The 25,578-nt window shown below is 45.8% G+C and overlaps 1 protein-coding gene across 1 annotated transcript; it reads left to right on the top strand.

Annotated features, from left to right (window-relative positions):
• The first annotated feature begins 14,575 nt into the window (after window positions 1-14,575).
• RRM2 (ribonucleotide reductase regulatory subunit M2) lies at window positions 14,576-19,917 on the top strand. Its single transcript, XM_036380407.2, has 10 exons — window positions 14,576-14,722; window positions 14,805-14,882; window positions 15,246-15,380; window positions 15,475-15,591; window positions 16,102-16,235; window positions 16,891-16,985; window positions 17,726-17,859; window positions 18,244-18,348; window positions 18,478-18,591; window positions 18,976-19,917. The coding sequence occupies exons 1-10, from the start codon at window positions 14,594-14,596 to the stop codon at window positions 19,126-19,128; spliced, it is 1,194 nt and encodes a 397-aa protein (XP_036236300.1). The 5' UTR covers window positions 14,576-14,593; the 3' UTR covers window positions 19,129-19,917.
• Window positions 19,918-25,578: the final 5,661 nt, after the last annotated feature.

Here is a 25,578-nt window from a genome sequence, read left to right as displayed (position 1 = left end):
TGCAATCAGAACCATAGAATCAGATATCCTGAGTTGGAAGAGATCAATGAGGACCACAAGTCCAACTCTGGGAGTGCTTGGACAATCACATTCCACATGGAGAGGAGAGTGCATTTTTGCCAATGTGCATGCAGCCTGTCTGCACAGGGGGAAAACAGCACACAGCCCAGCTCCTGAGGAGTGGAAACAACTGAGCTCAGTGGTGGTGCTCACCTTTCCCACAGAGGCCACTGAAATGCTCAGGTTCTTTGCTCAGGATGACTCCCAATACTCATTTGTGTGACCAGATCCATCAGTTATTATTCTCTCAAAATGTCCATCCTTTCCTTGGCCTCCACAGGTGCTGGGGAGGTCAGCTTTACACCCTTAACTCTCAGACTGGAGACTGGTGTGAAGAGAATGGAGCTGTAGAGAGTGGCCAGGCTGTGTCAGGTGGGCCCTGCTCCTAGACAAGCCCTGTCCAGCCTTATTTATTTGCATGCACAGATGGACCCTCTGAATCTCCTCTGGAGCTGCTGGAAAGTTAGAGGTAGGTGTACATGTGAGTAAATTATAGACTTAGCAGATTTGTCACCTATGTGTGGCTGGAGATTGAAAACCCAAGCAGAACAGGGCAGATGGGGGTATTTTATGGGGGCAGACCCCAGGGAGCAGAGATGCTCTCCACAGAAAAATAATTTCAAACAAAATTATAGAATCTGTCACATGATGTACTCATTACCTTTAATCTCACATGTGAGTATCTTCTGCCATCACTCTAATTTTCTGTAGGCTGAACTGTTTATTCCTGTGACTCCAGCCATGACCTTAAATAACCCTTTATGCCCTTGATTTTAAATATCTGTGTACAATACCACCAGGACATCATCTCTGCAAAATCTTTCCTTTTCTTCCTCTAGGGCTCTTTTCCCTGTCTAGCCAGCTCCAGGATGTCATGACATGTAAGCAGCACTTCAGCAGGGCTTGCAGTCAGGTCTGTGCTTTCAAAACACAGGGTGAAATTCCCAGAAGAAGGAGGTCAAGTGCCTCAGGTATTTCTAGGTATTAGCACTCAAATACCATCTGACAGTGATCAAATGGAAACGTGGTTTTGTGCAGGAGATATCAAACCATGTATCTGCTGAGGGCCTTTAGTGATCTTCATTAACAGACGGTATGGAAGCTCATTGTCACATCTGCTCAGGTGCCTTGGGCCCAAGGAGACCAGTGCCTCGCCCTGGGTCAGTGACACATTGCAGCGAAGTCACAGCTCAGGTCACACAATAAACAACACAGCTTTGCCACCTCTGTTGACCAGTCCTGAAAAATGTATTTGGTTTAGCCCAGAAGACACCAATGCATCTGCCTTTCCTCCATTCTTGTGTTCACATAGCCACCTGAACCAGGCTTGTTTTCAATGAAGGCAAAACAATTTTTAATTTATTTATTTTAGCAGTGGGGTAAATAGTGCTCCCTGCATTAGAGAGTTAGTTAAAGCAAATTTTTTGCCTACTACCTGCTTCTGAGACATGTCAGGGCATCTGCAAGCCACGAGTGTACTTATGTGGGAATAATAGGTTGCTTAATAGCAATAGCAATTTTTTGCTGAGTTTTGTGAAATGCCCCTTACACAAATTGGGTATTAAAGTCCTGGAGACACTGCTTTAGTATGTGACCCTAATTATAACAAAATGAAACTGTAAACACGTGGCTTCCCTGTGAAAGTGTTGTGTAACCCTCAGTTAATGAACCTTTCCAGCCCCTCTTGGGGTGGATGTGGTTACCTCCTCTCTGTAAGGGCAAAGCAGAGAGCACAGAGAGGCTTTGTTGGCTGGCACAAACACTTCCCTACTCCCCAGAAGGACTTAATGCTAAATCTCCTGCTAATGTGGGTAGGTCTTGGTTTTGAAGTAACTTACTTAATTAAAAGTTTTGTGTAGGTTTGTTTTTTATGTTTTTTTTTCTTCTACAACTGCAGTTACAAAGGCTGTGGAAGAGGCTGCCTTCACTTTCCTTTGTGGCAATGTGCTGCACAACTGAAGAGACACCCCCTTGTGCCTTTTGGAGCCCAGAGTGGTGACTGCTAGTGAATGTCCCTGCAGGGTCGCTCATGAGGTGCAGTTACAGGCACAGGAGCTGTGGTGTCTCCTCTAAATGTACATGGTTAATGGATTTCACTGCAAAGCTTCCAAAGGCTGTGTCTAACAGAGCAGTGCCAGTGTGGGCTTTGTGCTGGCATGAAATGGCTTTCCACAGAGCTTATGAATCGCTGGCCCTCAATAACCAAGTAGCCCCAGCCTGCTGGAAAAATAAAGATGTGAGAAAAGAGGCAAGCCAGGCATGGCTGCACTATTTCTAGCAAGACAGTGCTCCAAGCAAGAGATGGAAAGGTGAGGATTTAATTGCAAGGTGCTAACACCAAGGCAGGCTGCAATTTTTTTCCCAGTCTGCGTGGTTTGTAGGATGCTGAAAATGAGTGTAGCCATTAGCATGCTAACTGCTGTCATTGCATCTTCAGGATCTTGTTTGACACCTTGGTGTAATAAGGATGGAAATACTGTGTGCTATAAAAGCTTGTCTGGACTCCCTTTGTGCTGATGGTGGCTCATTTCCCATAAGGCAGTGTAATGCCATGCTGCCTTTAGCTGAGCCAGTCCACAGCATCATAAAGAGCCTTTGCTCCACAGCTGGCAGTGGTTCAGGAGCTCTTGGTTGAATGCAGCAGATTTTTGTGTTCTCTTTTGAGGTGAGGGGTCCCCAAAGGATGCTTATCTCAGAGATGTGAGCCTCAGCCTGTTGTGACAATAGGTTTAGTTGATTTTTGAAGATCTGTTAAAATAGTATGAAGGCTCTTGGGGTCTGTGGAAACCATACAGCGGGAACCACTGGCAATGGATCTCTGCCTTGGAGTGAGAAGGTCAGATTTTATTCTTCATTCAGCTGTTAACTGGCCTTGTGACTGAATTTATCTTTCTTTTTTTCAGGTATGTGCTCCTTGTACCTAAACTCAGCACCCAGCAGTGGGTCCTGCTGTGCCCACTGAAGACAGGGTTTAAGTTGTGCAGCTCCTGGCCCCTCAGAGGTCTGAGAAGTGTCCACACCCCAACAGTGGTGTTTGGGGGATGCACTCACATGCTAGACCACACCACAAAGTACAGGCAGAACATGCCAAGCACCAGGCCCTCCTGTGCACTTGTGTGTGTCCCTCTGTGCCTCCTGCACCCAGCTAAGAGGAACTTGCTCATCCCTGGGTCACTCTGGGTGTGCCTGGCATGGAGTGCCCTCCCCAAGCATGGCAGCTGGACACTGGGGCTGAGAGAAGCAGCCTCAGTCACTGTCCCTGCATGCTTTTTGCAGTGCTCCTAGCTCTCCATGGCAAGAGCAATCCAAACAGGCCATAATCTGAATGCTCTGCCACCTACTGAGATGGAGCAGCCCTGGACTGAAACACACAGGAGCCCCACCACATTCCTGCAGTGCTTGGATGCCTCTGCAGCAGGATTGCCCAAAACCCTGTAATCCATTAACACTGACTGCTTCAGTGTTGTACCAGGGCTACCATGGCTTTATTAGCCAGAAGAGTCATGCCATGACTTTTAGAGTGTGCTGCTTTTGTATCCTTAAATTGTCATTGAAGACATAAGGGGAAATAAGACTTTTCTAAAGTTGGACTCAATAACTTCTTATAAAGAGAATTAAATTCATATCACCTGGTGAGACATGAAAAATTCTCAGTCCTCTGATTTTTTTATTAAGTTTCTTAAGCTTTTTTGGTGATATTCAGATTTCTATATGAATTTCTGATGTGGCTATTTCATAGACTTTATTTTAAATACTATTAATCATGCTGAACCAACACTTAGTAATCTACATGATATTACAAACACCAGCTGGCATTGACAGGCATTTTACTGAATATTTAAATTGCTTTTCATCTAGTTTAATTTAAAAATGGGAAAAAGGAAATGTCTGGTCTTTTAAAATGGTTGTATGATGGCTGATAGCTTTGACTACTGAGTACAGGCATTTCTAAGCAAGCTGTTGCTCTTTTGCAATCCCAATTAACATAAGGGAGCCTTTTAACCCTTATATACCTGAGCCTGTTAATAAATGCATGTAGGATTGGGATTTGATCATGGTCTGAACTAAGGGGGATCACAAAGAAGGACTCATCACAACACAGAGGGTAACTGTAGTAGCAGAGGTCTGATTTGAGAAGAAGGAAGATATAATTTCTTCTTCTCTTTCCTTTTTTTCCCATCAATGTTTGTTTTATACTGTTTCCAGAAGAGCTTCCCATAAAGAAGTTGAGTTTGAAACAAAGCTTCTGTTAGCTCACCAGAGAAAGCTTGATCCCAGCTCCTGTTTAACATAGATTAGACTCATAAGCAGACATTGGAAGGCATTTTAAGTAGAATAATAATCATCTTGAAAGGATTGTGAGTGAAAAACCCTCTACCATCCTCCTGGTGAAGAAATCAGCCATTTAATGCTTAATAGAGACCAGGGAACTTTTCTGGATTAGAAACATGGGGTTTTTTCTAGCTCACTGCCTAGAGACTAATGTGGCTTTAGGTCCAGGAAACCCAACAAAACCCCCCAACTTCACCATGTTTTTTCTTTTGCTAAACCCAGACTAAATGTAAAGCAATCCTAATTGGTTGTACAATACTATAAGAAACTGAACTGGCTCAAGCTAACAGTGAGAAGATGTCTGAAAATATGCTCATAAAATGGCACTGAATTTGCAGTTTGGTGACAAATTTACAATTTGGTGACAGAAGTCACTGTTTTTTGTTACCTCAGTCGATGGTGATTTTTATGAGCACCTCTCAAACAGGAGCATCTGTTGTGTCACCTTTTGGAGTTATGAGTAGACCCCAGGGGTGCAGCCAGCAGTGCTTTCATCTCTGACACTACACAGTTCAAAACACAATGCACGTGGAAGTGTCCCACTGCTTCAGTCAATATCAGGCACTGAGGGAGATGAGAACCTGACAGTGACAGTGGTGCATGTCTGGGAAAGCCACTGCTTACCACCAGGACATGTCACTGATGGTACCCAGGATGTCCCTTGTCCCTGACACACAGCCTGGATTACATCCAGGAGCTCAAAAGAGGGGATGCAGAGAGCTGAACAGTTCAGCAGCATTTCCTTTTGCACGACTCTGTCCTCCCTGCCAGGTCCTGGTCCCTTGGGAGTTAACAGCACTGCTGATTGCTTTAGTGGAGTGATTTGGCTGTGGCCCCAGTTTTGAAGGCTGTTCCCCCCTGTGCTACCTGTAACCCCTGACGGTGCTGTGGCTGCAGCCTGGGGAGCAGCAGGAGATGGAGGATGGGACTCAGTGAGCAGGGTCACTCCTCAGCCCTGCCCACTGCAGAGCTGTGCCAGAGCCCTGAGGGGCTGGCTGCTGCTCTGTGCTGGTACAGAACTGCCAGCCCACGGGACCTGCCACTGCCTGGCCCTTCAGAAGGAGCTCAGAGCTTTGCAGCCTGTCTGCTGCTCCCAGCGTGGGTGCTGCTGTATGGCTCAGGCTGTGCCAAGCAGAGCACCACTGTGTGCCTGGGATGTGCCTCTCCTACCTCAGCAGCAACAGGCAGGGCTGCTTTTAGCCCCTGCCCTGACTTTAGCTGGCTCAGAGTGGTTAATAGCTAAAGGGGTGGTGCTTTGCAGTGTTTTCTCACACCTGGCCTCTCCACCTCTGTAAGTTAGCAATGCTTTGTTCCCGCCTCTCACCTCCGCTTGCTAAGCTGTAGATTGCAGGGGGACTGCACTTCACCCACTACAGTCTAGGCTCACACCATGAAATTGGGATCAAAAGCCCCATCTGACTCTGAAGGCTGAGTAAGAGCTGTGGAGGGAGGTGGTGATGTCTGCACTGTGCCCCTTGGGGCCTGGACCATGCTCAAGGCAGGCAGCCAAATGCTTTTTTTGGTTTGACAGCAGGGTGGTGGTTATTCTTTACATCATCAGGTACTTGTATGAATGCCCTGTTGCTAAATATGTCTGGTTTTGCTCTATTTCTGTTCAGCCTCATCAGAGCAGATAATAGCTGCTCACCTGTCTCCACAATCAATGGGAGCAGAGCCAGCTTAGCCCCACTGTGAGGTAATAAAATTCTGAGCTGTGGCTGCTCCTCCTGTGCTTGCCAGGCAAGCTGAACACAGCTTTCTTCTCCATTTAAAACTTTGCATGAGTTGTGGCTGCACTCAGTTGGACTGATTGGAAAAATAAAGCAGTTGCAGGTGTATGTTCCTCACAATCCCTGACATCTTCCCCTTTTATTAGTGCCTTTATGAAAGCAGTGTGAGCACATTAGGAAAAGGCACATTTTCCTCCTGGCAATAGTGAGAGCTGGAAATACTTGGTCAGAAGTTAAAGTGTGTTTTCCCTAACCATTAGCACTACTGTGGGAGACAAGGGCCTGCTCTTGGCTCTCATCTGATGATCATTCCTCTCAGCATTTAAATGTTCATGTGAATCATTTTTTGGTGGTTAACTAATTCCTTGTGATAACAGCCACCTAGGAAAACAGTGATGACCTTAATTCCTTCTGCTTTCTTCCCCTGGCACAACTTTCTCTGAGTTCTAAGGTTATTGCTATAGATTTACAGGGTATTGAGAGGTGTTTGTTTTGTAGAAGCAGTGTGATAGAAGCCGCCCTGTAGTGCCTGATTCCAGGTGGTGTGCCTGAAGCCTGCTCAGCTTGGCCAGCAAACGGCTTTCTTCCAGTGGCACAACTTTCTCTGGGTTTTAAGATTAATGGCCCATCAGCTGGGGCAGAGGAGGAGGTGATAGGGAGAATGGAAACCTGAATGTAGTGGGGGGTGAATTTAACCCAGTGCTTATCTCCACCTCTGGTATTTCCTTTGCAAAGAGTTTTGATAACTGCCAGCACAAGACAGGGAGAGTGTGTTCTGCTCAGGGCAGGGCAGCTGCTGGCAGGAGCTTGGGGCCATTTTAATGTAACTTCTTAAAAAAAAAAAAAAAAAAGAAAAAAAGAAAAAAAAAAAAAGGCACCAGAGTGCCAGACTGCATGAATTTCAGGAAGACCAGAAGGAAGAAGGAAAGGAGCTCTGGTCTCCTCTGCTCCTGCTCCCCACTTTGTGTGTGCCCAGTCTGCTAATCTGTGTGAAGTCTCATTCCCCTTCAGGCAGTGCCCAGAGAATGCCAAAAGGATCATGGCTTTGGTGAACTGGCTTACAAAGCCCAAGCAGTGCAGATCCTCTGCAGCCTCTCTCCTCTCCCCTGTGCAGCCTGGCTGTTCCAGGCCCCGTGCCTGTGCTCATTAACTGCAGCCAAGCATCCATGAGCTCTGCAGAGAGGAGATGGCAGGATGGCAGCTGTGTAGCAGTCTCTTCCCTTTTCTGGACAGTGACCTGAGGAAACACTTCTTGCCCAGCTTATCACATGCCTGTGTTTTCACTGCATGGATCTGGGGACATCAGGACTCATCAAAAGGGATGTGTAGCTGGGGTGACATCCCAGGGAAGGGATGTGTCATGCATGGGGTACAGGCTCCTTTCCAAAGCTGCTTTTGGGCTGGGATCTCTGCTGGGACAACTGGGCACTGGATCTGGGGCAGTTGTGGAAAATGAGAATGGAGTGGCTGAGGAAAGCTGGTACTGAAAGCTCAGAAATGAGCTTCGGGGTCAAGGTGGGGAGGGAGGGAGCAGGATCCCAGTGGAAAGAGAATGCAAATTTCCTTGTCCCAAGCAATTCATGTGGCAGCACTGGAGAAAACAGGATAGATGGGAACTTAAAGCTAACACGAAAAAATAAAGAATAGATGGGGACAGTCACAGGGAAGGCAACTCTTGTAAAAAATTTTGTATGGATATGCAGTTCTCCAATGCAGTATAGGCAAAGAATGGTCATATAATGCCTTGCTGTCTCCATCTGTAATTGGTGTAGGATGGTTACAAAATAGAAGCTTTCCCAATGCCTGCTAGGAAGGAAACACCAGTAGTACTTCAGCTGCATAATTCCTCTTTTTCCCCCAAGGGCTGGTGGGGGAAAGGAGGAGGAAGTGGATCAGTTTAATGGTTTTGAAAGGAAGGGAATATGGAAAAAGCTATATCCTTTAAGGGAATTGTGTCTCAGCTTCACTGAAAATGTTAGAGGTCACTGAAGCCCCAAGAGGGAGATGTGGCAATATGTGGTGGAGCAGGTACAGTGGGGCTCTGTGGGTAAGAGACCTGTTGTCTCCTGTTTTATAGAGTTTTTTTTTTTTCTGCTGGAATGACATGAGACCAAAGTGTTTTGCTGCAACAAAATATCAGTAATTTATTTATTTATTTATGTATTCAGTGTTAAAACCTTATCTTGAAGATTCTTTTCCCCTCCTTTCTTCAGCTGGGTGTGCCAACAGGCATAGCTGGGAAGAAGCTCCTGGCGTGCCCTTGAGCTTGCTGTGCAATGAAAGCACATCTTGATGGATGCCAGAAAAAAGGACTAATAAAATAATATATCCTAATCCTTTTATGCTCAGCAAAACTTGATGGTAACTGCTGAGCAAAACATAATGTGCCTGAATAAAACTGTCATGTGAAATCCTGAAATCATGACTGGGAATTGAGGAATCTGCTCAGGAAAGCTGTTCAATGCATAATTACCCCTGGTGGGAAATACCTTCTCTCTGAACTCCATGTTCTGGTGACAGTTCAAAGCTGTAAGATCTTATGCCTTTTTCCCCACTGGCTGATTACAGCCATGCTTGGCTGGGGTGGTTACCTGGCTGCTCCCCAGCTCGCTCCCACAGCAGTGAACAGGACAGCCTGCTCCAGCATCTTGCCCCAGGGCAGGTTTGTAATCCTCTGGTGTGCCCTGGAGCTGTCTTCTGAACAGCTCCCACACTGTCAACACCCTTTTCACCCTCAGCTGTTGGGACTGGGCACGAGGAGCGAGTTTGGTTTGAGATAATGGCAATGCATTTAGACATCCAGAAAACTCATTGGATGTCTTGACTTGGTTGCCTAAATATGGATATTTGTGCCATTTCAGAGGCTCTGGAGGGCCTAGATGTGTGGCTGGGAGGACTGGCACAGTGAGGTCAGGCAGGATGCTTTAAAATGTCTCAGGTACCCTCCACACCCCACCCATGAGTAAACACCTGCCTCTGGGTGGCTGAACCTGGAGCTGAGCCCTGCTGCACTGCCCCATGGATGCTGTCCCACACAGGGCAGGAGGGAAGCAGTCATGGCTCCAGCTGCAGTCCCTCTGCCAATGGAGCAGAGGATCAGGTTTGCTCCCTTGACCATGGGTTAGCCCGTGAAGCTGCTGATGGAGCTGCTATGCATCATAACCCCAGGGCACCTCTCTTCAGGGCCAGTCCAGCAGTTCATAAATGTGGCCTTCAGTTTTTTCCCTAGTGCATGATCCTGCATTTAGCCTCATTAATATCAAGGACAGGTTACTTTTACACACGCTCACTGCCCACCACATCTACCACGTAAAACTTTGCAGGCATCTCAGGACATTGAGCTGGCAATGATGTGCCCCAACAGTGACTTTCTAAAATCTATCAGTTAGCCAGTTTTAATCCTCTCAGTGTCACAAAGCAGTGAATCAAATGTGCCCTTATAAAGCAAGGGATTTTTTTATCAGCCTGACTGTACTGCCAAAAGGATAATGGATGACAATCTTTTTTTTGTCACCCATTACATTCCCAAACAGGACTGTCTCATTTAATATCAGACCTGCATCAATTCATCTACCTCTGGTTAATGCAAGTCCAACATAAACCCACTTTTCTGTTTTCATGCTCCCCTAAGTGCTGTGAACAACTGCCTCTCTCTAGTTTTCTAATTTCCATTTTATCTTTTTTTTCTCCTGGTTTCAATTCCCAGGGTCAATTACTGCCTTCATATATAGGCGTATTCCTAGCTCATCTTTCACTTTCTTGGATGTATTTGGGATCCTTTCTACTGCTGCCAGTTTGTGCACAGGGACTGACCAGGTAAACAGTCCCTTGCACCTTCTCCTATCACCACGGGGTCACTGCTAGACCCCACAATGAAATTGCCATGGCAGAACAGGATAGGGCATGGAAGGAGCTGGCTTTTCCAGGTCTCTTCTTTGGCAAAATTGTAACTGAATCCTGACAAATACTGAGCATTTTCATGCTCTGCAGGGAAGTGTCTGGCAGATGCCACCAGAAAAATGTTCAGTGATAAATCTCCCTGTTTTCTCTGCCCTGCTGGATGAGTGCAAATGTCATTGCCATCTGGAGCAGAAGAGGGCTAAAATGTTGTACTGTCCCAAAGGTGAGAGGCAGCATCCTTTCTGTCTTTTCATGACATTCATGACAGTCTTGACTGGGTGGTTTCTTAGGATAGGAATGCCAATGTACATCAGGAAGTCTGGTAGCAGGAGCTATCCTCTTCGTTGAAGATAATCTGCATTTTCCAGGGGGGAAAAAAATCTCTGCTGCAGAAGAAAAGGTCATTGGAAGAAGACAGAGCAGGGGTGTGGAACACATACGAGTTCCCTGTGGGTGAGTAAGGCTTGGGTGGTAACCAAGCTGCCCCCTGCTGACCCAGTTAAGAAAAATTATTTAAGTCCCACCTTTGTCTCCTTGGTCAATTGACTTTCATGGTTTGAGGCTGGTTTTCTTTGGAACTACCTGGAATTACAGGAGGGCTCCTGGCTGCCTTACTAAGATGGCAAGGTTGTCTTCTGGAGCAAGAGGGAAAGGGTGGCTCAGACCACTGTGTGTGTATGGTAGAATGAGGAGATGTCCCAGAAGTGCTGCTGTGCATCAGCCCTGCTCAACACAACCAACACAGGCCTGCCCAGGAATGAAGGACCTGGGGCTGCACCCTCCAACAGGATGAGTAAATGCTGAGGAATGGGACCTTCAGGAAAGCTCACTGCTCTGTGCTGACTGACTGGCTGCTAGAGGGAGACTTGTAGCTGTCCATGTGCAGCAAGAGGTCAGCCACAGTCTCCATGCCCAGGGTGCAGGAGCTGAGACCAAAGCAAAGCCCAAAACACTGACTGCTTGAGGCAACTCACTGGCACTGGTGGGCCACAGGCTGGAGCCACTGCCTTCTGCTATTGCAGGAAACAAGGAGGTGGTGCTCCCAGCCAGGAAAAGTGACAGCCTTCTTGAGCACAGGTATGGATGTCATGTGGGCCCTGCTACTCCAGCTCCAGTGTGCCCACAGGTCCTCGGGAAGGCTCCAGAATCAGTGCTGCTCCTGAATATTCCTAACTGCTGAAGTGAGCTGCTTGGAAAGCTTCATGTTTCCAGCTCTTGAAAGTCTTTCAGTGCTGGATCATCTACCTGACACTTGTGGGACTGTATCTGCAGCACCATGCTGAGTTTCATGAACAGCAAAGAAACACGTCCAATTATGCCATTAAAATGCCATATGTGGTCATATACTACCTGAGACTTTGTCCTGAGAGTTGTAAATGTTGAGTAAGGACCTTGAATAGGCAAGAACTACAGTAAAAAAAAAATTCAAGGCATTGGGGATGTTAACCCTGTGAGGGTTTTGCTTTCCAACAGCCCATTATCTCCAAGAGGCTGTCAGGTAAGCAGGTGGCTAAAGATGGTACTGCAAATGAATGGGCTGCATTGGCAAATGTGATATCCAGCCAGAAGCATGCTAATGAAGACTTGTTTTGTTCTGCTCTAGATTTCTCAGTGAAACAGCCTGTTGAAGTGCCTAGGCCCTGCAGTTCAGTTTTTACAGTTATAAATCCTGGAATAAATGGAGGGTGACCACCTCTCAACAGGCAGACAGCTATGGGGGGAAATTTTTCATTCAAATTTTTGAAGTTTAGGTCTCAGTCCTTAGGTTCAGATCGGTTCTGGAGGGATGTGGAGCATTCTCCTCAGCACAGCTGGGTGAGGAAATGCTGGGGCCTACCTCCAAACCTGCTGGAGAAAGTGGAGGCCATTGAGACCATTGCTGATCATCTCAGAGATGTTGGCTGGTGGCCTCTCCCGCTCACCTACCCTGTCTCAGCTTTTATTTACTTGGATTTCTTTGTGTTGCATGTGGAACTCAGACCAGAGCAGGGGCCCTTGAGCATGGTGCTCTGTACAAATATCAACCCTATCAGCTGAGCAGTGGGTGAGGATTTCAGGATTTGGCATGGATGCATGTGGCTGGATGAGACCACGCAAACAAATCAGGAGAAAACCGTCAGCAAATGCTGAGTCCTCCACTAGTGATGAGTCAGTTCTCTTCTCTGACTTTCATCAGACCAGTTGCTGCAGTGTGGGAGGCAGTCAGCAAGCTGGAGTCACTGTCTATCTGTTCTGTAGGCAATCTGTGTTACAATGGAAGAAAAGCAATCCTGTGAGCAAGGACAGCCCTGCCCTGAGCATTACCAGCGGGTCAGTGGGCTCAGAGCCCCAGCAATAGCCAGCCTGAGGAAGCAGACAGGAGCTGGGGACATGGGACCTGTAGGTCCCATGGGGGCTGTAGGCTGTGCCTGGGGGGGTCAGGGCTTTGCCATGCTGGCACTGAGGGTACCACAACAGCAGTGGCTGTGCCAGAGGCTGAGCTCCATGTGCAGCTGATGGGAATGTCAGGGCCTGGGTGGAGCTGGGTGCTGGGACCCAGCGTGGGGGCCCGGGGGCATCTCAAGCAAACAGGGTGCTTACACAACAGCCCACACCTGCCTCACCCAGACACCCCAGGCTGCTCTTACTTCCACCTGAGTGTCTGAATTCCTGCCAACAAAGGAGGTGAGAAACTAATACAAGTCTGGGGCTGTTTGTTTTAAGCACACAGTACTGAGAACTAGTGGCCAGAAGCCATAAAGGCAGGGCATTCTTTCACACACCCAAAGAGAGGGCAGGAGCTAGCTGACATCCCTGGTCACTATCCCTGTCATCCCTGATGCTGAGCACTTCAGAGCAGGGCAGCAGCCTACTGCCTTCAACCCAGCTGTGCCAAAGAGCTGCTGTGAAGATGCTGCTCCCAAAATGCAGCTGCATCCCGGAGAAGGATGTTTATGAAGGGAGGAACAATGCAGCTGGGTTAAACTGCTGTAACAGAGACATTCAGCATGGGCACTCATTTCTAAACACCATTTTGTAGCAGCTCCAGCAGCACAGAGTTGCAACATGCTTTCTCACAGACCCTTTCTGTGCTCTCCCTGGTGCTTTTTTCTCCTTGCAGAGCCACTGTGCTCAGGACAAGGCTTTGGTGCCCTGCCACGGGCTTCTGAGAACAGGATCTGGACTGCAGAGATAGCACAGCTGTGGCCTTGTGACAGCCCTTGGCCCAGGGCTTGTGGTGCCTTGGAGGTTCTTTATTGGTAAATGAGGGTAAATGAGTTTGGGTGGGATGGGGAGGATGCTGCTCCAGCTCTCTGCCAACTCTCCCAGCAGCTGTAGAGGTGGCAGGAGATAACAGGGACACTTGTAATCCTTTTGGGAGATGCCTGGTACTCCTGCTTCTAGGACCAACTTCCTGGAACGGAGCAGGAGCGTGTTTGTGCCTGTCCAGGATTTTGGCCCCCTACCAGCTTTTGTGGTGCTCACTCTCCTGGGATAGAGATGTATTTGTGACTGACTCTGACCTGCTAAAATGAATAATCTATTTGAATTTACAGTGTCAGAGGTGATGCTGGAGGGGAGTACTTTTGTTTTTCTTCCCAACCCACAGCAGTAAATTTAACATAGTACCGTTATATAGTTCTGCTGTGCTCCTGCTCTGCCTGCCTCTTCTCCAGCCAAGCACAGCACAGTGCTGATGAGCCATGTAACTCTTTGTCCCTGGGAACACGCTCAGGTGACAGGCACCAGTCCAGGCCATTCTGCATCCCTGTGTGACTGAGGGGCCTCCAAGTCTCATGGAGCTCTTGGTTTCATTGAAACTGCTTCAGGGAACACATTTTAGCTGACAGAAGCAGATCCCTTGTGGAATTGGATGAGGAAAACAATGTTGCAATTTAATTAATAAAAAATAAATGCTGGCTTTTAGAAATTATGAATATTCACCTCTTCTTCGTACTTGTGTTCCCCTTTTTCTTGTACTATTTATTTAAAACACATGAAACCGGGTGGCACACGGATTCAGTTTCTCCAGGAAGCCAATTTCTGTCTCCAAATGCAGGAATGTGGAATTTCTATCCAAATTCAGGCATCAATGTTCAAAGCGAAAATGAATGGGTAGGTAGGAGGGGACCAGAAAAGGGGAAAGCGAGGCTAAGTGCCATTTCCAGCTCTGCACCCCAAGCCCAGGTTAAGTTCCCGTACCCAGACACGAGTGGTGGACTCCTCCACCGCAGCCGAGCCTTTCTCAGGCAGGGCGAGGCGCAGGTCCCGCGCTCGGAGCTCTCCCTGCAGGAGCGGGGCGGGACCGCGCGCGCTCTCCCGCCTTGCCCGCGCGCCGTTGGCGCCAAAGCGAAGGGCGGGGCCCTTCCTCCCGCCGCCGCCACCACAATGGGAGGCGGGGCCCCACCCGCGGCACCAGCCAATGGGAGCGCGGGGGCGGGCGGAGGTGGGCGTGGCGAGGGCTGTGAGTGGCCAGCCGGCCGTTCTGGCGCCAACTTCGAAGGGCATATAAAGGCCGGCGCGGGGCTTTTCCATTTCCTGCCGCCCGTCCCGCCGCCGCCGTTCCTCCCGCCGCCGCCGCACTCTCAGCCATGTTGTCCGCCCGCGCCCCGCTCGCCGCCCGCCACGACCAGCCCCAGGTGTCGCCCAAGAAGAACCAGTCTCCTATGAAGAGTCTGTCGCCCATGAAAGGCTTGGCGCTGAGTAACAAGGAGAACACGGTGAGCGCCCGCCCGCTCGCCCTCCCACCCCCCCTACCTGGCAGCTCCGCATCGCGCTCACCCTGCCCCTTTCTCCCCGCAGCCCCCCACGCTCAGCAGCGCCCGTGTGCTGGCCAGCAAGGCGGCCCGCAAGATCTTCCAGGAGGGTGACAGCAATCCGGTGAGTGCAGGACCCCCGGGCACTGCGCCCGCCCTTGTCCTGTTTCCCAGAGGCTCCTGAACCCCCGTTCCACTCTCCCCATCGTGGTCTCTCCTTGCTGCCCCCGTCCGAGCCCGCTGGTCCCGCCCCAGCCCCTCTCCCCAGCCGGGCATTGCGCCCCAGCCCCTCTCCCTCAGCGGGGGTCTCCACCCTCTCGGGCCCTTCTCCTTCAGGGGATCTCTCCCCCCCGCCCAGCCCCTCTCCCTCGGAGGGGTCTTTCCGTCCTCCCAGCCCCCCCTCTCCCTCGGGGGTCTCCCCGAGCTGCCGCCCTCAGTGTCCCTCCGCAGCCCGGCCCCGCCCCGAGCCGCTCTCCCGCCATTCCAGGTGCCGCGGGGCGTGGAGGAGGAGGAGCCGCTGCTGCGGGAGAACCCCCGCCGGTTCGTCATCTTTCCCATCCAGTACCACGACATCTGGCAGATGTACAAGAAGGCCGAGGCCTCCTTCTGGACGGCGGAGGAGGTGAGGGGTGCGCGGCCACGGCCCCTTCTGCCGCTGCCCTGGGCAGGGTCTTCCGCCGGAGCACCCCTTCCTTAATTATCCTGTAATGTTTTAGGTGGACCTTTCCAAAGACCTCCAGCACTGGGAGTCCCTGAAGCCTGAGGAGAAGTACTTCATTTCTCATGTCCTCGCCTTCTTTGCTGCCAGTGATGGCATTGTCAACGAGAACTTGGTGAGTGTGTAGCAAGTCCCCACAGAAATATCACTTTGGGTAGATAACAAGGTAATTCACATGTTCAGGATGTTTGCTGGCTGATCCAGCTGGTTTGCTGGATCATGGAGTGCTACAGCATTAAGAACACATGGGGCTGTCCTGTGTCAATTACCGAATTGGGGTTGTGTTTGTAATCTCCCAAGTTTGCCCATCCCCACTGGGCACTGAGTGCTGCCCTGCAGCAGTGCTTGGCTGTTTCACAGCCCTTGTTCTGCTTCTAGCCTCTGTGCTCTTTCTAATGGGGGATAAGTCAAACTAAAACATTGTCCCATTTCCCGTGGGACCAAAGAATACTTTCTGACTTGAAATTCTGAGGGGTTGCTGCTTTGTATATTGCTGTTAGTAACCCACATATCTGGAACTGATCCAAAGATTTAGTTGGCTGACCCATAACTGGTCCATACAGCATTAATGCATCTAACATGCAAATCACAAACACTTTTGCAAATGCTTATTTATTTCCTCTAGGTGGAGCGGTTCAGTCAAGAAGTACAAATCACAGAAGCTCGCTGTTTCTATGGCTTCCAGATTGCCATGGAAAATATACATTCAGAAATGTACAGTCTTCTCATTGACACCTACATTAAGGATTCAAAGGAGAGGTTTGTATTGCTTGATGATGAAAAGTTCAGAACTCAGTAAATATTCAGAATTTAGCTAATGCATGTCAATTGTTCTCTGACTTTCAGGCTAATTTTAGGATGTAAATTAGGCTTATATATAAAGCCACTGCTGTTTAAGAGCAGCTTTACTTCACAATATCGTTTTTCATCTGAGGTGCAAGACCTTGCTTGCATTAAGAGTGAAACTGGAATCACTCCGAACTGAAATAAAGAAATTAGACAATGTGAAGGGTGGAGCAGTCAAAGGGAGTATATTCAGTTTTAAGTGAGTTTTACTGCTACTTAAAAAGCTTGCTGTGTCATACCTATGTGAGAGGTCTGATGCCTTCATACTGTGAAGTGGATCCTGGTGAATCTCTAGTTTGGACAGCCTTGTCCAAGAGCACTTGGTGAAACAGTTCTCCCCTTTATACTGTAATGGCAGTTCAGCTGGTGCTGATGTGATGGGTACGTGAGGGAAAAAGGAGTTGCTTGGAACAAATAGAGCTACATTGGTGCCAGATAAGAGGGAGAAAGACAGTTACCAGGATGAAGGTGCAGAGCATGTTTAAGTGATCAATACTGTTTATGGCAGTGAATCCTCATTTTGCTGGTTGTGCTGATGTCTTACCCTTATGAGTTTTATCTTTCTCAGGGAATTTCTTTTCAATGCTATTGAAACGTTGCCATGTGTTAAAAAGAAGGCAGATTGGGCCATGTGCTGGATTGGGGACAAGAAAGCAACATATGGTGAGTACATCTATTGGAAACAAAGTGAAATTCCTCTCCTAAAGATGGAGGAATCACCAGTTCTCCAGACTCCACAGTTAACAGGGATTGTTGGTGTCAGAGAGAGTACATGCTCTCCAATACAAGACACTGGTATAATTCTGAATGTGAAGAAAACAATTTTCATTTTCAAATGAGCTACTACTGACAGGAGATCTTTGTACAGTTGCTGACATGATGAATAATAAGGTCATGTGGCAATCATATGCCTGACTACACGATCAAACTGTAAATTGCTGCCACATGTCAGGACATGTCATGGTCGTCTATAGCCAGTAGACATGTCTGGCTGGGGACTGTAGCTCCTCTGCCTTGCTGATTCCTCCTGTCTTGCCTCAAAGGTGAGATGGTACAAATCCTTATTTCGCTAGTATTGAAACATTTTTCATGGCCAAAGATGAGCAGAAATCAGCTGCCAAAATGACTGCTTCTTTTATGAGCCATCTGAAAAAGGATAATATTGAGGGTTGACCCAAGGGGAAGGAGCCTTGGCTTCAGCTACTTAGGAGCTACTCTGATTAGTTCCTATTTCCTCTCATGTTTGTTTTGTTTAATGATCAGAAATCTTCAATAATTTCTAAACACAGCCCATGATACACTTAGGCAAAACCAACTTCATTTGCTTTGCAGGATGCAGTTTGCAACTTTTGTGTATCAATCCTGTTTTCTGTATGGTGTTACCGTCAATCTTCTCTCAACAGGAGAACGTGTTGTGGCCTTTGCAGCTGTGGAAGGAATCTTCTTTTCTGGCTCTTTTGCATCAATTTTTTGGCTGAAGAAAAGAGGATTAATGCCTGGACTCACTTTTTCTAATGAACTCATCAGTAGAGATGAGGTATGAGTCAAATTCTAGCAGTTAAGATGGTAATGTGCCACAGTAGTTCAAAGTAATGACACTCAATTGGAGCCTGTATTGTAAAACAGGAGTATATTTAGAAACAGGCAGGCTATAAAGCTCACTAAAGTGTGTAAACATGTGTCATTGTGGATCTTGCTGAAGCATATGAATGAAGTTAGCATTTTACTTCCTCTGAAGTGTTGGAGGGTTCTCACCAATGCTCACAGCTGCTGTGCCTCACACAGGCAGAACTTGCTTGTGATGCCTTCTGGTGAGGCAAAAAGTTGTCTGTAGGAAAGAATAACCTGGCAAAGGTGATACCACTTACTCTGCTCTCTTAAATCAGTTTTCCTGAAATAATTTTCTGGAACTTTTTTCCAGGGTTTGCACTGTGATTTTGCCTGCCTCATGTTCAAGCACTTGATATACAAACCATCAGAGGAGAGAGTAAGGGAAATCATCATGAATGCTGTTCTCATAGAACAGGTAACTGTCTGCCTCTTGTTTAGCAGCTCCATTGCAATCAAACAAAGCTGGGGAGCTGTTGGGCATAGAACTAACCTAGATGATAGAGTGAATGCCAGTGTCTGTTCATAAAATGCTTGTTATCTGCAGGAATTCTTGACGGAGGCACTGCCTGTGAAACTGATTGGCATGAACTGCACTTTAATGAAACAGTACATAGAGTTTGTGGCAGACCGGCTTATGCTGGAACTGGGATTTAACAAGGTGAGGCTCTAATACACTGAATGTTTCATGGGGAAAAGGCAGTGTTAATTTGCTCCAGAAATACAAATCCTAAGTTGGCTACAGCAATATTGTTTTAACTTGTAAAATGTTTTAGCAGTTCTGCTGCATTCTGTTTGGAGACTCACAGAACAAGGAGCAAAAAGATGCTGTGGAAAAAGCTGTCTTAGTAGCTGTGCTTCTTTAGCTGCTTTACTGCAGCTAAAATAAGACAGGAACAAATAGAGTAAAGAAGGCTTGGGGCAGGGAGTTTTTGTTCACTACATAGTAAGGCTGCTGATGGCTCCTTCCAACTGATCTCTAAAGCTCTTGCACAGTGAAAATGTGAGCACCTGTGGTGACTACAGAATTGCCTGTGTCTTTCAGATATACAAAGTAGAGAATCCTTTTGACTTCATGGAAAACATCTCTCTGGAAGGCAAGACCAATTTCTTTGAGAAGCGAGTAGGTGAATATCAGAGGATGGGAGTCATGTCCAAGCCCACAGACAACTCTTTCACCCTGGATGCAGAGTTCTGAGTGACCTGGGACCACGTGCATTCATGTGCATCCTGCTCTGCTTTCCACTGGGGAGCACTCAGAGTGTGCTGAGTCACTGTGACCTGATTGCTGTACTGAAGTCCCACTCTTGTAAAGTGTGGTGATACTGGTGTACTTTAGAAGGCTGGTGTAGCTCCAGCAGTAAAACCCCTTTTAATTAGATTTTACCAATGGTATTGATGCACAGGATGCTCAGGTGTATCTTATAGCACATGCTATTCCACTCCATGGAAGATACAGGTACTTCTTTCTGCAAGGTGGGAGGTTGTGGGCACTGACCCCTGGCTTCTGCTGTTCTCACCATAAACAGGGGAGCAGTTAAAAAATTCCTGTTGTAAATTTGTTGAATAGTTTAGAAAACTCTGGAGGCAACTACATGATGACCTCACTGCTTTTTTAGCAGGTTTTAAGTTTACCATTTTAACTATTGTAATAGTTTGTACATAAACCTGGCACTTTAATGTTTAAAATAAACAACTGTCTTGTAATATTCAGCAATAGTAAAATGCATGTCAAAATCTTTTGCAGCCTAACCCTTTTATGACTTGTGCTTCTTTCTGGGTATGTAATTTAAAAATGGTGCTGTGAATTAAACTATACATCTTGAAATATATCAAAGAACAGGAAGAAACTTGGGATGAAAGGTGAAGAACTAAATGGGATATTCTGGGTACTGAAAAATAAGATGTAGCTGACTGGTGGACTTGATTGCTTTTTCTTTAATACCTGGGAACAGTATTTCATGTAATAAAGAGCTGGTTGGACTCAGTGTTGTACTGGCTTCAGTGTTCCAATGGGCAAAGCTGTGTGCTGATTTCCTTTTGAATTGCAGCTTTTCTGAGGAAATGCAGGGTCTTCAGGAAATAGCTGCTTAGTCATGTGGTTTATAGATATCAAGTGAAATGGTTGTGCTTAGCTCTGACTTTCAGACTGACTGCACTAAACAGATGTTTCAGGGTAAATTCAGCTAAATAAGGCTGGTGCAGTATTCTGAGCTTTTCATCATGCCAGTTAAGTCTTGGTTTTAATACTTAACAGTAGTGAAAACAATGTATACACTGCACCATGGTTATTCCACACTAAACAGAGTAGTAAAAATGAGTAAAAATAACTGATGTGTGTGGTCTAAAAGGAATCCCTCTGGTCTCAGTTCCTGGAAATGATCTGCAGTGAGATGAGATGACAGTGGGATAGCCTGAAAATGGCTACTGCCTTGCCTTACAGAAGGAGTTTATCCATTATTTAGTCTAATATTCAGCAAAGAATGTTCTGCAAGCCTTTCTTTCCTCAAGCAGTGTTGAAGTGAATAGGCTTTTATAAAACTGAAAACCTTTTCCTTCACAGGAAAGAAACTGGAGGGAGTTTGCTTCTTGTTGCTCAAGTGCTCCCTCTTTTAAAGCACAGTATTCGTGGTGCTTCTTTGAGAGCGCTGCCTTGGTGTAAAATGAAGTGGCTTGCTGGGCTTTGCTCCTTTGCTCTTGATTGCACTGAGGGCAGTGGTGTGTGACTGCTCTTCCCCTGAGTCTGAAGCTGGCAGGATGCACAAGGCAATCCTAGGGAGAAAACCCCAATAAATAATTTAAAAAACCTCCCAAGTCTGGAGTTGAAGATGGAGGACTGTTAACTGACAGCTCTAATAATGGCCTTGCAGCACTGATGCTGCTAAGAGGTCAGAGATTGCAGTGGCCTGAGAATAATGTATTAGGAGCTGGAATAGGGATGTGCTAAATTGGACAGCCAGACACATTATTTTGAAGCATTGAAATTTAATGCTTGTTTCTGCCTAAATAGCAGCATTTCCTTCTCAGCAAATTGGGCTTAGTGCTTTTTTTGGCTTCTCTCAGCAGTCAAAGCTTTGATCAAATTAACTGATAAAAGTATCAGAAGTCAGAATGTTAAGGCTATATTGTTTAGTGCACAAAGGAGACAGTGATAAAATACTGAGATTAGTTTGGACATGAGTATGATTTAGCAGCATTCCATTTATATTCAAATCTGTTAACTTATGTACTTAGATGATGTAGAAAAAGGGTAAAACCTCTGATCTATGAGTAGGGTCTACCTGTATTACAGCCATCTCTTCCCATTTGATTCTTGGTATGTGCCAAGGATCAATATGCAAACAATTAGGGCAGAAAGATTTCATCTGCTATCTGCAATCCTGGGAAATAGGAACTGCAACTATTTTCAACATAATATAGGATTGCTAGGAATGATATGATGGCCAAGTAATCAGTTATAATGGGAAGTAGGAAGAACATTCCTTTTAGCCAAGCATTGCTCTTAGGGGGTAATAGATACTGTAGTTGTGCACCCATTAGAGATGGATTAGATAAGAATTAGAAGTCATTCAGAAGGAGAGCAAGGCTTGCTGTGGCTGTTGGTAATTTTACTCATGCTGCTGATGTTTGAATGCCTTAGGTTTGGTATATGTACCTGCTGCAATGCAAGTCAGTTTTTCCTGTACAGTCTGGAGAAAAGCTGCATCTGAAATGATCCCACCTATTTTAATTCTCTGTTCTCAAAAGGTTGAAATGTCTTGCTGTTGCTTAGTTTGAACAGATTATGTCCAAGTCTTGATGAAACACTTGTTTACTGAAAACGGATTACTTTCCAATTTGACACTTGATCCTCTTAAGAATTGAAGAGATAAGTCTTTTTATTTCCTTAAAAAATAACTAATACTCCCTCAAATAAATTTCAATGAAAATTGAAATGGCCTTTTGGAATATATTTTGAAGTGGAGTTGAAAGAAGCCGGAGAAATTTGAAGTGATGAAAGTGCAGATGTTTTTCTTTGTGAGTGAATCAGAATGGCTCTCTGCAATTGCCACAGAAAAATGGAAAGTGATTAGGCTAGTAGAGGAAAAAATACTGAGGGATAAGTAAAACTGGATGTGTTTGATGATGCAGCAGCAATGCTGTAATGTCAGTGGTAAATTTATGCATAACTGATCCCTAGCTACCCCCTGTGTTTCTTTATTGCTGTTAAAATTAATGGCTTTTAATAGCTGCAGATAAAATGGGAGAAGAGTAACCTCAAACATAGTTCTTCGTGTTACATTTTTTACTGGAATTTGCTAAAAAAGCCAAACACAGGGGCTCAGGTAAGAAAGCTTCCATAACTCCTTATTTGACACATTTTCACTTCACATTACATGTCAAACATTGAAATCTTGGCAGTGATTGACAATGATAAGAAGCACCCTAATGTCAGCCTTGTCCTCAGGAAGTAACTGCAACATCAGAGTGTAACAAGCAGAAAATCCCCTGATTTCTCAAATTTCCGAGGGTGATTACAGGAATTTGTGCCCAGAAGAGGTCAGAGAACAATTGCAGCTGCTTGTGCTGCAACAGGGCACAGTCAGCCTGTGACTCTGAAGGCACATTAACAGTCTGGTGTGATCCCTGAAGGGGTAACCACTTCCTCCACACCATTTCTCAATCAGAAACTTTTCCTGGCAGAAGCAGGGAGTGAAGGGAGTTGTCTTATTCATTCCAAGCCTATTTTTCACAGCCTGCCTTATCTTAAGCTGTTGATTACCTCTTGGAGCTTTGGCTCCTCTTTTTCTGCAAAATGTACTATGAGAAATAAATGCTTTCATCAGGACAGGTTTAAGAGCTGCAGAGTTAAGACTCATGTCCTGTTTGCTGATGGACAGCTAGTTTTTTATTAGGAATTCATCCCTTGGGACTGAGATCCTATGAGCCACATAGACTGTCTTGGTTTCTGTGGTAAAACAATCCTTACATTAATGGTGAAAGATGCAGCTAATAGGAAAAATGTCTAATATGTGTCAGACACTGGTTTTACATTTCAAGTTATGCCCAATGGATTTTTGAAATAATGATAATATTGATGCTTCCTGTGCCTGCAGAGAAATGAGGGGAAAATCCCTTTAGAGAATATCTCAGCCCCCAGTGATGAGATCTGAGATCATTAATCAGCAGATAAATGGTAGCTGTAGTTTAGTATCTGCTCTTAGAGATAGGTGTGGGACTCTGAATTGGGTGAAGAAGGAATACCAGCTGTTAGTATTTTTTTTTTCTTAAACTTCAAATATCTAGAGAAAAATACCTTAGTGAAATGTTCTTTCAATTCTCTCGAATAACCAAATTACTTCTGCTTTTCTCCTGTTTATTTTGCAGTATGTAGTTTGTGCCACAAGTGATACCACTTTGTCCCTACAGCACTTGGGAGCATTTCCCTGATGCTGAACACGTGTTGAAGTTTTTCTCTTGGCCTACTATGAAGAGTCCAGTGCTGGATAAACTCAAGTGCTTCTGAGATGCAGACTGGGGAAAAAATATCCCAGGCCGGTTTCTGCTACCTGTCACTGGTAAGTAATTTGTATTTTCTAATTACTGTAGGACTTAGCTGAAAGTAGGAGAGAATTTGCAGTTCTTAGGTGTCCAAATCTTGAGTGTTGAGCTTGCAAAAACCCTTAAAAATTGAGCTGTATTTCTGTTCTTTTTGGAGTCGGGGGTGCTGCTACTTCTGTAACAAAATGCTGCTGATAGAATCAGGGATGGCTTGGGTCATTCTTGCATGCCCTGGATTGGGTCTAGCAGAGAGTTGAGTTCAATATTTTGCTAGATTTCCATTTTAACAAGGATCAAGTAAATGGATTGTCAGGTAGCTAAGACTTAATGCCATCCAAACAAATTGTGGGGTAATGAAGCCAGTCATGAAGACTGAGGTACTTGGCCCTAGAGAAAGATGCCTGCAGGTATTGATTTGCAGAAGGACTAATATTCAGGCAAATCAGTTCTTGCAATCTAAGTATATCCTGCATATATTTCTGGAGAAAGGGCATCTCTGGATTCCTGGCTCCAAAGGTGCAGCACCAGGGAAGGACAGTGCATTTCTGTTCATTCCACATTCCTACTTCATGCTCATCTGCATCTTTGGCAGATGAGCACTTACACAGCGCTTACACAGCTTTTAATTTCACATTTTGATGGTAGTTTCTGATACCTTTAGCCACATTGCCAGGTGTTTTTCCTACCCTTCTCTTAGGTAGGGAGCTGCATACCTTGTTTGTCCTTTCAGTCAGAATGCAGCTCCCAGGTGCTCCCCAAGGTGTTCCCAGTGCTCTGACTCAGAGGCATTTGTGAGCTCGAGTGGATCTGAGGCAGGCAGCAGCAAACACCAGCCTTGTGTTGCTGTTTTCCAGCATCCTTCTGCAGCCTTGTGGGCTGCTCTGCTGCCAGGGACTGCAGGGAGTCTGCTTTCTCACTGGTGTTGGCCAAAGCTTCCCTGCTTCTCTCTGGTAGATGTTGCCTCATTAAAATGAAAATATTTTGTCAGCATTTATCTCCCAAATACTCAAGCAGGAAAGCCGTGATATGATTCAAAACCAAGATGAAGCATTTGGCTTCAGCAGTGTTTTTTGTGGTGGCTCTAGCACTTCCTGTAATGATTTTGGTTTGATGTAATCCAGGAGTTTGCAGTGAGTATGTTGAAGTGCTTCAGAATGGATCTCCATCTTCCCAGCCCTGGATCTCTGCTCTGGGAGACATTGAAATCTATTCTTCTGATTTAGGACACAAGCAGCAGTCATGAGTTGCCACCTGCTTTAGTTTAATCCTGATTCTATAAGTAGCAAAGATTATGTTGACAGTTGAATTTCCCTATCTCTGTCTCTTCTTGGTATTTAATTGAATGATTTATCTCTTCTTGAACTTATTTTCTAGGTGAACCTCAAAAAAGGAATAACAAAACCCCTGCACTTCTTTGCTTTAAAAGTTAACATTCAGCAGGCAGCAGTGGCTTGGCAGGGAAACTGTGGAGCAATGAGCAGCTGTTGGGTGAAGGTAAGAAACAGGGTTGGAGGTAGGGAGTGTTTTAGAAAGGGACATTTCAAGATGGGGAAATATTGGCTGGGGCAAGTGTTTAGTGTCTGTTCTGGCTGTAAATTTCTTCAATGTCACTTAAATGCAATGTCAGCTATAAGGAGGACTAAATGTAATTCACTCATAAAAGAAATTGAAATATTAAGTGTATATTGGATTTGGAAATAACTTTAGGCAGAACACACTAGGTTTATTGGAGGGTTAGCAATAACTTTGCTGTTTCAATTACTGCTTGTGAAAATTGCATTTCATTCTATTGATATTACTACTGCAGTTACTCTTGATAGTACTATAAATATGCACAGATATACAGACTTTGGAAAACTTATTCTGATCGGGGTTTATTGCAGTGTGTGGATTAAGACTGGCAAATGTTGGGCCACCTAACAGGATTATTTTGAATACACATTTTCATAAAATGGTTATCCCTTGTCAAATTGAAAAGCTATTTACTATGCTAAATAGGCTAATTTTATGGTAAGTTTTTAATTTTTCCACCTTTCCATTATTTAGCTGTGATGCTGCATTTGCTGCTAAATCCCTGGGATTATATGTGAAGAGTTGGATGGCCGGG

Source organism: Molothrus ater, chromosome 3 (assembly GCF_012460135.2).
Source record: "Molothrus ater isolate BHLD 08-10-18 breed brown headed cowbird chromosome 3, BPBGC_Mater_1.1, whole genome shotgun sequence".
Lineage (NCBI taxonomy): Eukaryota > Metazoa > Chordata > Aves > Passeriformes > Icteridae > Molothrus > Molothrus ater.
The sequence above is the reverse complement of the archived record's forward strand: the minus strand, read 5'-3'. Positions and strand labels throughout refer to the sequence as shown.

Coding starts and splice junctions, on each gene's coding strand:
- RRM2 (XM_036380407.2), top strand. CDS start 14,594: ATGTTGTCCGCCCGCGCCCCGCTCGCCGCCCGCCACGACCAGCCCCAG. Junction 14,883..15,245: donor AGGAGGGTGACAGCAATCCG/GTGAGTGCAGGA, acceptor CCGCCATTCCAG/GTGCCGCGGGGCGTGGAGGA. Junction 18,349..18,477: donor ATGCTGTTCTCATAGAACAG/GTAACTGTCTGC, acceptor TGTTATCTGCAG/GAATTCTTGACGGAGGCACT.